The sequence below is a fragment of the Leopardus geoffroyi genome, chromosome A1 (assembly GCF_018350155.1).
Source record: "Leopardus geoffroyi isolate Oge1 chromosome A1, O.geoffroyi_Oge1_pat1.0, whole genome shotgun sequence".
In the NCBI taxonomy this organism is placed as follows: domain Eukaryota; kingdom Metazoa; phylum Chordata; class Mammalia; order Carnivora; family Felidae; genus Leopardus; species Leopardus geoffroyi.
The window spans coordinates 7,778,487-7,791,944 of NC_059326.1; the positions used below are offsets into that span (position 1 = coordinate 7,778,487).

The 13,458-nt window shown below is 37.8% G+C and overlaps 1 protein-coding gene across 5 annotated transcripts in view; it reads left to right on the forward strand.

Moving 5' to 3' along the window:
- Window positions 1–13,458, forward strand: part of PAN3 (poly(A) specific ribonuclease subunit PAN3) — a 131,646-nt gene that overhangs the window by 86,924 nt on the left and 31,264 nt on the right. For 3 of the 5 annotated variants that reach the window (XM_045465835.1, XM_045465917.1, XM_045466075.1), the window contains 4 exons: window positions 6,821–7,068; window positions 8,198–8,254; window positions 9,496–9,600; window positions 10,684–10,741. In XM_045465835.1, the coding sequence (XP_045321791.1) occupies window positions 6,821–7,068; window positions 8,198–8,254; window positions 9,496–9,600; window positions 10,684–10,741 (468 nt within the window). The remainder of the gene's footprint in view (window positions 1–6,820; window positions 7,069–8,197; window positions 8,255–9,495; window positions 9,601–10,683; window positions 10,742–13,458) is intronic. The other 2 variants (XM_045466000.1, XM_045466145.1) reach the window with 1 other exon arrangement.

Below are 13,458 nucleotides of genomic sequence, written 5' to 3' on the forward strand. Positions count from 1 at the left end.
TTGCTGCTTTCTCAAAGATTACTTGGCCATACGTTTGTGGGTCCATTTCTGGGTTCTCTGTTCTGTTCAGTTGATCTGAGTGTCTGTTTTTGTGTCATACTTTGCAGTCTTTTTTGTGTTTTGTTGCATTGGCTAAGGCTTTTAATATGATATTATATAGGAGTTGTCATAATTGACAAATTTGTCATATTCTGTATTTAAAAGGAATGTTTCTAATGTTTTCATATTTAGGGAGAGTTCATTCCTGGCACCTCAGATGCATTTGTATCTGAAAGGACATCTTTTTTTTTTTTTTTTTTTTCCTTAAACTTCTCTGAAAGAAAAAAATAATTACTTTTGTTTTTTCCTGGAAAGGGTTTAAAAGTAACCTTTCTTAACATTTACTCATGAGGCATTTATTCAGTGACTCCTGTGGGCCAAAAAGCTGAGCAAGACAAATATAGCCACTTTTATGGAGTTCACAGCTTTTTATTTTTCATTTTATGACTTTGTTTGAAGTATTTACCATTATCATGTCAATTAAAAAGTTTCAGTTGACAGATATTGCCAAATTGTTTTCCAAAAGAGATTTTAACAACTGATATTAAAGTGTAACAGTATTTATATGCCACCCATCTTTTTACTAATTGTCTTAATAAACTTTTTAATCTTTGCCAATCTGAGAAGAGGCCAGTAAAGAGTCTGGTTTTAATTTGCCTCTCTTTAATTGTCAGTGAATATGAGCATCTTTTTTTTTTTTTTTTTTTAATTTTTTTTTTTTTTTCAACGTTTATTTATTTTTGGGACAGAGAGAGACAGAGCATGAACGGGGGAGGGGCAGAGAGAGAGGGAGACACAGAATCGGAAACAAGCTCCAGGCTCTGAGCCATCAGCCCAGAGCCCGACGCGGGGCTCGAACTCCCGGACCGTGAGATCGTGACCTGGCTGAAGTCAGACGCTTAACCAGACTGCGCCACCCAGGCGCCCCAAAAAATTTTCAATTTTGATGAAATCCAGTTTACTTTTGATTCTTTTGGTTATGTGTGCTTTAGGTGTCCTATTTTAAGAAACCATTGCTTAGCTGAAGATCCTGAAGGTTTATGCTTGTTTTCTTAGAGTTTCATAGTTTAGCTCCTATGTTTAGGTTATTGGTCCATTTTGAGGTAATTTTTATATATGGTGTGAGGTAGAGGTTGGATGTTTTATATTATGTTTCTGTTTTGTGTAGTTGTCACCCCTAGAATTTTACCATGCTTGCTTTTACCAAGTATGAAATTGTGGAAGAGGAAGGAGGTAAAGATATTATTTTGAGGATTTTTAATGACTTTGTTTCTTTCTGCCCTTTTTTAATGTTATAATTCCTAGAATCTGAATTATACTTTGACTTTAATCTATCTCAGATTAATTGTTCTTCTTTCGCTGTCAGTGCTTATTCAGATTTACCCATATAATTTGATATTCTATTGTTTTAGGGAGAAGGAGTTACCTCTATACTGAGTTAATCATTTAATTGTTCTTTCACCAAGGAGATGTGAGATGAAAATGTCTTCATTGTCCCCCTCATTTGCAAACTGTGTATAAACTTTAATATGACCGTTCATTTGGGGTGCTTGGGTGGCTCAGTCGGTTGGGCGTCTGACTTTGGCTCAAGTCATGATCTCGCCGTTCGTGAGTTTGAGCCCCGCATCCGGCTCTGTGCTGACAGCTTGGAGCCTGGAGCCTGCTTCGGATTCTGTGTCTCCCTCTCTCTCTCTCTGCCCCACCCCGCCACCCCCGTTTCAAAAATAAATTAAAATATATGACCATTCATTTTCCTTCCTTTGATTATATTATTTCATTGTTTAATGTTGCTGTTGCTGATGCAGGTTTAATGTTGCTGATGTCATTGTTTTTTGGGAGTTTTTCGTTTTGTTTTTAGATAGTTTGTCTTTTTTCTGGTAGCTTTTTAGATTTGTCTCTTTATATTTGTCACTCTACAATTTCAGTTGACTGACAGATTTGTTTTTTACTTACTCTGTGTAGATCTCTTGCTCAGGATTTCTTCAATTAGGATTTATATGGTAAATTAATTCTTGAAAATCACAAATCTTGTCTTTGAATATTGCTTTGTCTCCCCAATATTCTTTCTTTTTTTTCTCCAGGAAATTTGCCTTCTCATTCTACCTTTTGTGTCTCCTAACTACTTTTTCATATTTTCCAAGTTTTATTTGTAGGTAATTTCCTCAGTTCCTTCTCTGGTTTATCTTTTCTCTCTTTGATTGTGTCTACTTTGCCATTTAACTCATTTGTTGAGGTTTCCCCCCCTTTAATTTCAGTGATTATATTTTTTACTCTTCAAGAGTCTAGTTCTATTTAAGAACAAATGTCCTGTTTTTTCATGTTTGTCATTTCTTTCATGTCCTTAATCATTTTAGTTGTTTTATTTCTTTTACAGGGTTCTGTTTTCTGAGATTCCTTTTTCTCAGGGAATTAATTCTCAAGTATATTGTGCATTCCAGCTCTTTGAGAGTTCTTCTAAGTGGGATTGTTTTTCTGGGGGGCAGATCTTGTGTATTCTGGGTTGTAGAAGCACTCATCAAAAACAGTTGGTGTTTGCTTCATGCAGACGTCCAGTGCCGGTGCAAGTTTCATGTGAATTTCTCACTGGGATTCCTATCACATGAAGTCTGCTGGAAATTTTCCCTCTTACACCTGTGCATGATACAGGCATTGGGCTCTTTTCTCTGGACACCACCCCGGTCTGCTCCTTTCCTTCATCTCTCCCTTCCACAAGCAAGCTTACTTTTTTTTTTTTTTTTTTTTGGCCTCTGTTGGCCAGTAGGTAGAAAGTTTTCTCCTCCTACATTCACTGGTATTGCAGCTTTTCTAGACTCCTTGGCTTCACACTGGGATTTGGGTTCCGTTCCCCATGTTTTATGGGCTGAAGGCCATATTTCATATTCTCCTGTGGGCATTAAAGCCTCAGTTAGAGACTATATCTGGCCCAGGGTTTTTTCCTCAGACTTTTCTCAGTATAACCTCTTAATTCCAGATTTTTCTTTCATTTCTTGTTCTTGGGAGTTCTTTGTTGTTGTTCTTTTGACCTTAGGTATATTTTAAATTTGGGTTGTATTTTATCTTGTAGTTCTATGTATTCACAGTTTCGGTAGGGGTTGAAGGGACGGTATCATGTCAGTGGAATCTGATTTCCCAGAAACGATATTGCCCTAACTGGTTGTTTGTATTTAGGAATGCTGTTCATTTAGTATACGTTAGTACTGTAATTACATTTACTGTAATGAATTCTCTCATTATTTACAAGAGTCTTTTTGTTGGTTTTCTTGTGTTTTTTCCAAGTATAGAATCATGTCATCCAAAAACACTGATAGTTTGACTCCATAAGTAGCCTTGAAGTTTTTTATATTAGTTCTTCTATTTTGTTAACTCCTCTGGTGAGCATTTCCATATGGTTTCCTCACTTTTATTTGAATTGGGATACATTTAAGAAAAGATGTTTTTAAATGTTCTGAAGCAATTAATTTAACAGGTCCGACTCAAGTATCACAGTTTGCATTTAACCTAATGAATTATAGTGCATAGGTATTGTATATGATGTCACCAAATTGTCATTCTAAGAATAAATTATAAAAAGTAACACAAAACATAAATACAAAAATGAAATGTTTCTGAATCATTTTTTTTTTTTAAGTACAAATTTCCATTCTTCCATATTGTCTCTTAATGGTATCCTCAGTGGTTTCTATATTTGCTTAAGCATTCTGGTGATCGAGTACCGGTTAACAGCAAGGCACTGGTGTGGGAATCACTACAAGTAGGCCTTCCCCCTGCATATGGAAAGAGCGAACTTCTAAAGGAGTATTTACATGTGAGAGAGATGAAATCAAACCTGTTCGTTTTCATTCATCTTTACTTTTAACTACTCATTTCTGTAGTATGGTTCCACTCCTTTGTGCTGTTTGTAATTTAGTCTTGTATATGGGCAGTTGGTAGTAAGTGAGTTGTGGCTATTGTCTTCATAGGAAAGTACAGAATACCTCTCTTCGAGCAGCTATGTGCATATTTTACTCAGTTCTTTAACATGTTTGTAAAATATTCTGGTGGCACAAAGCTGTGCCTTATGTGGCTAGGTTTGATGTTTCAGTAATTTGGGGTTCATTTCATTTCTAGCTTCCTATGCATTTAAATATCCTGTTACCCCTATGGGTGGTGGTACTTCATAGTGTACATGCTTTCTTTTGACTGTATTTAAATAACTTACCTGCCTCAGCTCAGATACGTGAACGCAAATGTCAGTGTTGTAACTTTGTTTTAGAACAGCTACAACATTGACAATTTCGTAGAAAGCTGGCTACTTATAACTTCTAAATTCTGTGCATGAATTTCCTTCTTAATTGACCACAGATTGTTTTTGGTAATCTTTCCCCATGTATTGAGCCTTAAGGAGATAGTGTACCTTCTGTCTCACTTTCTGTCACACCTACTTTGGTGTCAAGATTTTTCCCTTCACCCCGTGCTGCACCTCCGCCACCCCACGTGGCTCATGTAGCTGCTCATGTTACTACTGCAAGTAACGGACCCCTTTCTGCCCTCTAGTCCAGGACTTAGGAACCGGGCGACCGTAGAGCATATTGACTAAGAGCACAGGCTTTGGAATCGAATAGATCGGAGTTTGAGTCTTGATTCTTTTGTTTAACAACCTGTATTTGTCCTTAGAATAAGTTTAAAAACTTTTTTAATGTTAGTTTCCTTTGCAGTGAGGTGAATATGACATACCTACCTCACAGGGTTGTTGTGAGGGTTGAACAGACTGATGTATATGAAGTACGTTTATTAGTGCCTGCTCCGTGGAAAGTGCTCAAGAATTGGTAGCTGTATTTCTTGCTGCTATTTAACTTAAAGGTAGTAAACACGTTCGCTTATCTTTGATGACTTGGCCAATTTTATCTTGGAAAGACTTGGAATACTAGCTTAGGAAAACTCTTAAATGCATTTCATATTAGGTAAGTGGGGAGTATTTATCTTTCAAAGATAGTTAATTCAATTTTTTGCTGTATGGATTAACCTGCAATTCGATGTGTAATACAGAGTTAAGAAAACACAGAGAACTCTGGAACAGTTTTTTTAAAAAAATAAGCTTATATCGTAATATAGTAGCTTGGTTTCCTTATAAATACTGGTTTTTTTAAACGGGGGTTTAGATTTTTAGCGTTTCTCTTAGATACATTTAAGACACGCTTTAGAATGCCCGGCCTATTTTCATGTCAGTGCAGTAGACATTGTATTATAGTGGTACGACTGTCACATTTGGAGTTTGGAGACCTGGCTTTGAGTCTTGGCTTTGCTGTTGACTTTGCACAAATGTCACACTGGTCAAGTCAGAACCTCTTCATGTCTGACTTCTGTACTGTGGTGCTTGTAACTTGACCTGCCTCGCCTTCCTAACCCATTTAGTTGCTCAGAAAATCAGAATAATTACCTTAAGGCTCTTTAGAAAGTGGAAAGGGCTATCCCGAGTAGAGATAAGTGTTATCTCAGTTCTCACCTTATTTTTGTCCATCTACATCTGTCCAAAAAACAGTGTTGGTGTTTTATGAATTTCTCAAAATTGAAATTCATGTCCCTGTTAATCGTATTTCTCTGACAAGAGGCATTTTGGTGAACTTTTTTCTTGCATTGTGAGGTGGCATATTACTTTAAAGGTGTGTGTTTTAGTTACTCCCCATGGCCACAAAGTAGTTCGGGGAGTAAGCTGAGTTTTTTAAAGAAGTGTACCTATAGCTCTAGAAATTCTTTTCAGTCTCTGCTCAGAACTGATCACCTCCATTAAGCCTTTGATTGATTCTACCTGGTTTTAATTAACTTGCATTCCATCTGCATTTATGCATGTAGTTTGCAGTATGTTAATTTACAGTGGAGTGTTTTTGTAAGTCATTTTATGTCTCTTACATGTGACCTGGACTTGTTTTCTCGGCTAGTTGGAATCTCCTGAAGGGTTACGACAATTGTCCTTTCCCTTTCTTCACATTAGAATCCTAATAGAGGATGCCCTACATATAATGATTTCTTCTAGTTGTGTTTGCATAAAACTTCCACTAAAATCTAGTGGCATCATTTGACCTAATATTACAGAGTACACATCTGCAGAAATTTTCATTTGTTTTAGTGTATGCCTATTTAGAGTTAAAAGACAAAAGGCATAAAAACAGTGTACTGCTTGATTAAAAAATAATAGTGTGTAAGCTGCCATGTACTTCAGCTGAGACTAGACTTCATTGTTTTGCTTTTTCACACCATTCTGTTAACTGTATTTGGCCAAAAGAAATCTAGTAAATCCCATTAAATAGTTTGATTTTTAAAACTATACTACTGGAGGATAAGGTGGTATTTGTGTTAATAGCCATAGTTTTAAATGATTCTTTGCCAAAAAGGAATTGAGCCCTTGATGAAAGAAAGGCTTTTATTAAAGGCTTATAAAAAGGCTTTTTGAGAGTCCCAGTTGCTTATTTCTCATTTTTCCGTAAAATTAATTTGTTAAATTACCGATGATTCTTACTATTAAAGTTTCTCATGTAAACCTTGATATGGAGGAGACTATTCTTGCAATAAATTTCCTAGCTTATTTGGAAATGGCTATGTTTGAAAAAAAGAAACGTCTTTACACTTGCTTTCATCAGAGCTTTCTCTAAAACAAACCAAGATAAAATCATGGCTTTTATTTTTGCACTTAAAGAATTTGCTAAAGAGGATGTTTCTTCCAAATGAATGTTTGCATTTTATTTTCCAGACCTTTTTCTCTAAAACCAGTTTTTGCTCCTAAGAAACATTTTTACGTCTTCTTCAGGAATGTCCTTGTCTGCTGGATCTTCTCCTCTTCATTCTCCCAAGATCACTCCACATACTTCTCCTGCGCCCAGAAGAAGAAGTCACACTCCAAATCCAGCAAATTACATGGTGCCTTCTAGTGCCTCTACATCTGTTAATAATCCTGTTTCTCAGACTCCATCTTCTGGTCAGGTGATCCAAAAGGAAACTGTCGGCGGGACGACTTACTTCTATACAGACACAACCCCAGCACCTTTGACTGGAATGGTATGTCTACATGATGGGAGAAGTGAGAGTAGTCTACAGCAGTTCCTTCTTGATAATGAGATTAGTGAGGAGGTCTCCCCCCCCCCCCCCCGCCCCCGCATCTTTTTATTGTGATGTGAAAACGTATTTACTTTTCTAACTTAGACAATGATCCTGACCTCTTCTCATCTCTTCAAAGTAAACTTTCTGTATTAATAATAACCCCAGTTTAGACAGAACCGGGTTTAATCACAAATCAGACTATCTTCTGGCTCTAGTTGAGCACTTTATGGCACGTTTTGCTCATGGGGTTACCTTGTACTGGTGCTAGCTGGAGTTGATGTTTGCTGTGTTTGTTTATAGGTGTACGTAGTTTTACCTCTGGTAAGAACTTGGAGAAAGTAGATGGTTTCTTATGGTAGTCACTAAAAACAAACTGATGATAAACTCTTGCTTCAGGTGAGGCAATGATTTAATCTCTAGATCTCTGGATAGTGGAGGACACATGATGATCAGGGGCTTCCAGTGTGGGTTATTGGTAAGGAAGGAGGAAGCCCAGCAGGGGAAACCCTGATCATGGATGAAGAAAGAGCCACCAAAGGAAGGCAGAGGGAGAGAGGGGAAAGGGCAAAGAGGGAAGTGTCGTCATGTTCCGTAAATTGTATCTCTTTGCTTCATTCTGGCTCTGTCAAAAAATTGTTTTTTAACTGGTATGGTGAAATAAGTAGTGGATGAAGAGCTTGTGAGTTCGAAAGCCAAGTTGCATTAAGGTAGGAGAACTGATCTCAATGGTAGACATTTGACATAATTACAGAGGATGGGTTTCGATGAAAAGTATGCTTGGATTTTAGTAAGCAGATTTTGATCTCACAAGTTAAACTAATGGCTTATTTTGATTAATGGTTTACTAAAAGGCCATTTGAAAGGAAAGATGACAGAGTTCTTTTATGTTTTTTTAAGAGTCCCTCCCGGTCCTGCCATTGTTTTGTGACTTTTGAATCTTAGTACCTCTGAGACCATTTCCCCAGTTGCAAATGGGGATAATAATTTAGTGAAAACATTTATAGAAGTACTTGTAAATTATGTAAAATGTTTCAAAAACGAATAAATAGCTAATAGTCTTGTTCTGTTTTGTTTTGTTTTTGGTCAGAGATCTTTCAAAAATTATCACAGAACAGCTTGCCGAACAGAAGGTCAAATAATTGAGGTAGAGTAGAGACTTTCCTTGGTTCTTTCAAGTAAGAATTCCATCAATGTGTTACCTTTTTTGGGGGTTTATTATAATTATTTACATTTTTATTATAGCATATTTGTAGAAAGTAGTTTAGTTTAATCTATAAAGAGGTTCTTTTGTCACAAAACTCTCTCAGCTGTTTTTGTAGAGATTACATAGGGCACATTTTTATGATGTTTTTACCCTTCAGACCACTGTTAGAAATGTGCTCATGGTGAACTTGAGCTAATTAAGCCAAACTGTGCTCTCTGGTGTAAGAAAACCGAGGCAAGAGAAAGGAAATCTTCTCCCTGCGGATATAGGTTAAAGGAAACCATACATACAGGTGTTGCACAACCACTTCCTGGTTGAGATCCAGAGCAGAATAATTATCTGAGGGCAGCAGAAATCAGCTGAATTCATTTTACAAAGACGAAAAACAAAGCGTTTGTTTCAGCTTTTTAAAAAGGAAAAAGGAAAAGATAGTTTAGAATGTACGTTTATTTTGTATCAGGGGCCGGTGAAGAGGAAGGAGAGGCAGAGGCAGAAGAGAAGAAGCCAGGGGGTGGGGAAAAGTCCACTCGGAAAAATGAAAGCAAAGAGGCTTGAAGCAGATTCGGTAACTTTGCCATAGTTTTGCCCTGAAGGTATTTAAATAGACTGTTCACTCTTCTGTTTGCCTGAGCCACGGACCAGACCCAGAGTCAGTCCGTCGGTCCGTCCTCCTCACTGTTGCAGTGTGAGGTGCTTACCAGTGTGGACGCAGCAGTCTGTCTAGATTGGCCACGAAAAGCCCTTGCAAGGGGGTGGTTCTTTGGGGAGCCAGGGCAGGGTTACCTCGTTATCTGACCGCATCCAAACACCTTTCTCACCGGCTTTCTTCTCTCTTCCCGCTGCTTTAAAAAATGCTGACGGACTACGTAACCTCTTCCAAAGTGCAGCTTTGGCCTCTCCTTGGAAGCTAGGTTTTACTGTGTCCGAAGGAATGTTTCCTTTCTCGTCAGACTTTTAAATTGATTACGACAAGATTATTTGTATAAAGTGAGTTCATTCTGAAAGTGTCCCGCCAACAGCTGTCCTCTAAGGTGCTTATTAGTTCACTATGATTTAAAGATGAAAATGTATCCATTTATCTATCGCTGTCATTTAAAGCTTACAGCTTTACCGAAACAATGGTAAAGCATATCGAGTGAGAAAGGTTGGTTATTACATTTCCCCCCTCCCTGCCTTTTTAGGTATTTCCAAACTACCACATATATCCTCCAACTGCACCTCATGTTGCCTACATGCAACCAAAAGCAAATGCACCCTCCTTCTTCATGGCCGACGAACTCCGACAGGTAGGCTGTCAGAGTTCCTGGGGGGGATCCGTATGGCTGTTGTGCTGTAGCGACGAGCCGGAGAAAGAACAGAGCTCTTTTCAAATGAGATCGTGTGATCAAACACGCTGTATGCACTAAAGCAGCTAGAACGTAGAGTGTACGAGTCCTAATTGGCATATTTATTTAAGGAAACCCGTTTTTTCAAAAAAATTTGTAGATCGGTATGTGTTAGGACGTAAAACAGAATAAATGGCTACTTAAATGGGCCACCTTTTTGCACTTCGTATCCTGTGCGTTGAAAGGTCTCTGAAATACATAAATAAATTACCGAAATGGTCTCTAACCTTCAGACCACTTTTTGTTAATATCTGGAGGTTGAGAATAAGTACTTTGGCCTAGAAATAAACCTCATTTTAAAAGAGCTTAATATTGGGGCACCTGGGTGGCTGAGTCAGTTAAGCTTCCAGCTCTTGGTTTTGGCTCAGGTCATGATCTCAGTTTTGTGAGTTCGAGCCCCGTGTCCGGCTCTGTGCTGACAGCATGGAGCCTGCTTGGGATTCTCCCCCTACCCCCACCGCCCTCTCTCGGCTCTCTCTGCCACCCCCCCTTGTGTCTCTCAAATATAAATAAACTTTAAAATTTTTTTTAAAAAGTAATAGAGCTTAATATTTTCTATAAAGTAGGCTTTATAAAATAATTTGTTTTTTTTTTTTTTAGGTAAACAGCTGGATATTATTTGATACGTAGAATTTCATTTTATACTTATAATCTCAGAAAAAAATGTTATTTCACAGAAGTTGTGCCAGTATAATGTTGATGAATAAATTATTGACGAACTTAGGGTAGGCCTTGTCTTCAGCCACAGAGTTATAGTTACATGCTTTGGGTCAAAGCATAGCTACTTAACCCCAACCTTAATTATGGGCAGGTCTCTCCAGGCCTGGAATTTAGACGTTTTATCGTTATTAGAAATGTCATTTCATGTTGTCGACATCAAAAAGTGTGCATATCAAAAAATATTAGTACTTATTTACTTATAATAAGAAAATCAGATTTTAGAAGCTCTGTTTATATGTAAATATACTTGTTTTCTTTTCTTAGGAGCTGATTAACAGGCATTTAATAACAATGGCTCAAATCGACCAAGCAGATATGCCAGGTAAAATGCGAGTTGGTTCATCCTTCCTTTTAAAGGTTATTAGGATCTCGATGTACATGTTTTTATGCGTTGAACAGCTAGTTACAATTTTACGAGTGTATTTATTTGAAATCTGCTTTTGAAGAGTTCCAAGATGCCACTGATCATCTAGTCCATTTCAGTTCTCCATGTGACGTTTGTCAAAAAAGTTGGTGGTTTTAAAATTCATGGTGATTTACCTCATTGTGCATTAGAATATTGTTTCCTGAAACTTGATAAAGTATGGATACTTAAACAGACGGGGAAGGTAATTATTACTTTTGAAACTATGGTGTACCAGATAATGTGCTGATTAAATTCTTTATATGTCTTACTTTCTTCCTCATAAAAATCCTATGACATTGACACGAATACTATCCTCTCCCTCTTACGTATGAGGAAAACTGAGGTTGACAGGAAGGCTAAGTAATTTGCCTTTAGTACTGATGGCTAGTAATCAGCTGGTCAGTCAGGATTTAAAGCTAGGTTTTTCTGACTGTACCACAGTGTTTCTCGGAGTACATTAAAATCTCTTTGCCTAGCTTATTCTGTATATAGCAAGATTAAATACGGTATAATTTAGCAAAACTTTATAAATAATGCAGTAGGAATATATTTGCCATAGAGATAATCTCAAAGCATGTGGTTGTAATCAAGGACTCAACATAGTCTACTGTGCATTTTCTTGATTGCTAAAGAATTAAAAGGAATAATATGGAGCTCTTATGCCCTAACACCAATCTTTTCAGTTTAGTTGGACAGGTAACTGATCTGTCATAACCTTTAAAGTATTCAGGTTGGAATTTTCCTTAATTATTTAACATTGTCTTTGAGGTCTTAGCTGGGATAAAAGAAGAAAAGAAAAATAAGTAGGTTTATTTTTGCCTTTCCAGTCTTTATGACCGCAATCATGTATAAGTCGTATGACCAGAGGTTGGGCATAACTTGAAATTATAATAGAGCTTAGGAAATAGCTGGATACGAGATTAATATATGTCAGTTAAATTTCTGTAGGCCAGTGGCCAATAACTTAAATATAATTAAAAGAAAAGATGCTACTTACAGTGGTTTCAGCTTATCAGTAGCTAGGGAATAAATGCAACAAAAGATGTGTGCGATCTCAATGGGGGAGACTTACTAAGAGATATTAAGTAAGATAAATAATTAGAGCAAAATATTATATATCTAAAAAAAAACTTTTTTTAATGTTTATTTTTGACAGAGAGAGAGACAGAGCATGAGGGGGGAGGGGCAGAGAGAGGGAGACACAGAATCTGAAGCAGGCTCCAGGCTCTGAGCCATCAGCACAGAGCCCGACGCGGGGCTCGAACTCACGGACCGTGAGATCACCTGAGCCGAAGTCAGACACTCAACCAACCGACTGAGCCACCCAGGTGCCCCCAAAATATTATATTATAAATAGGAAGACATAATGAGTAAGATGTCAGTTTTCCTAAACTGATGTATAGATGCAGTATAATTGCAGTCAAAGCATATGAGCTGTTTTTACTCCTAATACTTCTGGCATTTACTTCATGTCCTAACGGATTATTTATTAAGGGCACAGTCTGACAAGACTACTCCCATTTCAGATGCCCGCCAAGGTGGGGTGCCCAGGCTACCCACATTCTGACCAACTACCAATTTGGGGGTTTCCATAACCACTACCACCACTCTCCCCCCACACCCCGCCGCACCAGTTCAGTAATTTGCTAGAGTGAGTCACTTTAGGACCTGTTGCTGGTTTAGTGTGTAGAGGCTACAGCTCAGGGACAGCCAAATGGAAGAAATGCCCAGGGCAAAGCGAGGGGTGGGCACTTGTGTACAAAACTTTAAAAGCTTTTTATACTGTAAAATATTAGCAAATAGATTTAACATATCAGTAGAGAAAGATTTCGTCTACAGGATGCAAAGATTGCTGACTCTTAAAGAAAATACTGCTAAATTTTACTAAGTTAGAATTGAAAAGCAATCCAAAGATACCCACAGTAAAGAAAAAACCTGGAAGAAGAAATTTACACAGTTGACAAAGAATGTAAGAAACACAATTCAGTAAGAGCATAAAAAACTCAACAGAAAAATGGCCAAAAGATAGGAATAGGCACGTAAAGAAAGGAAATTCACATGAGCAGTACACGTATGACGAGATGTGAACCATCACTGACAATTAGGGAAAACTCAGGTAAGCTGCCATCTTGAAGTCCAGTCGGGTAAAGTGTTAGGATATGGATCCACAGGCTCTCTGGTGCGTTGCTATAGGGAGCATAAGTTGGGTGAACCTGTGATCCAGCACTTCTCCTCCTGGAAACAGGCAAACTCCTATACGTTTTCAGCCGCAAAATGTATGACGAAGTATCCGTAACGTTGTCGCTCAAAATAGCAGAGACTCTGATCGGTCCAGAGTAACTGTGCTGCTGTCAGCTAATGGAAGGTGGTGCAGCAGCTGAAAGGAAGGAAGGTCACTGAGCTGCAACAACACAGAAGAAGATTAGTAAGTAAAGTGAGTTGCAAGAGACTATATGCAGCATACTACCCTTTGACAAAGTTAACCAAAATTTATACATATATTTACACTTATGTAAATGTATGTGTATATGCTTATGTATATATTATGTGCAATGCAGCCATATGAAAAAGGAAGGAAGTGAGAGAAGGAAGGCAGAGGTTGGTAAAGAGAACCATAATTTAGATGTAAGTTA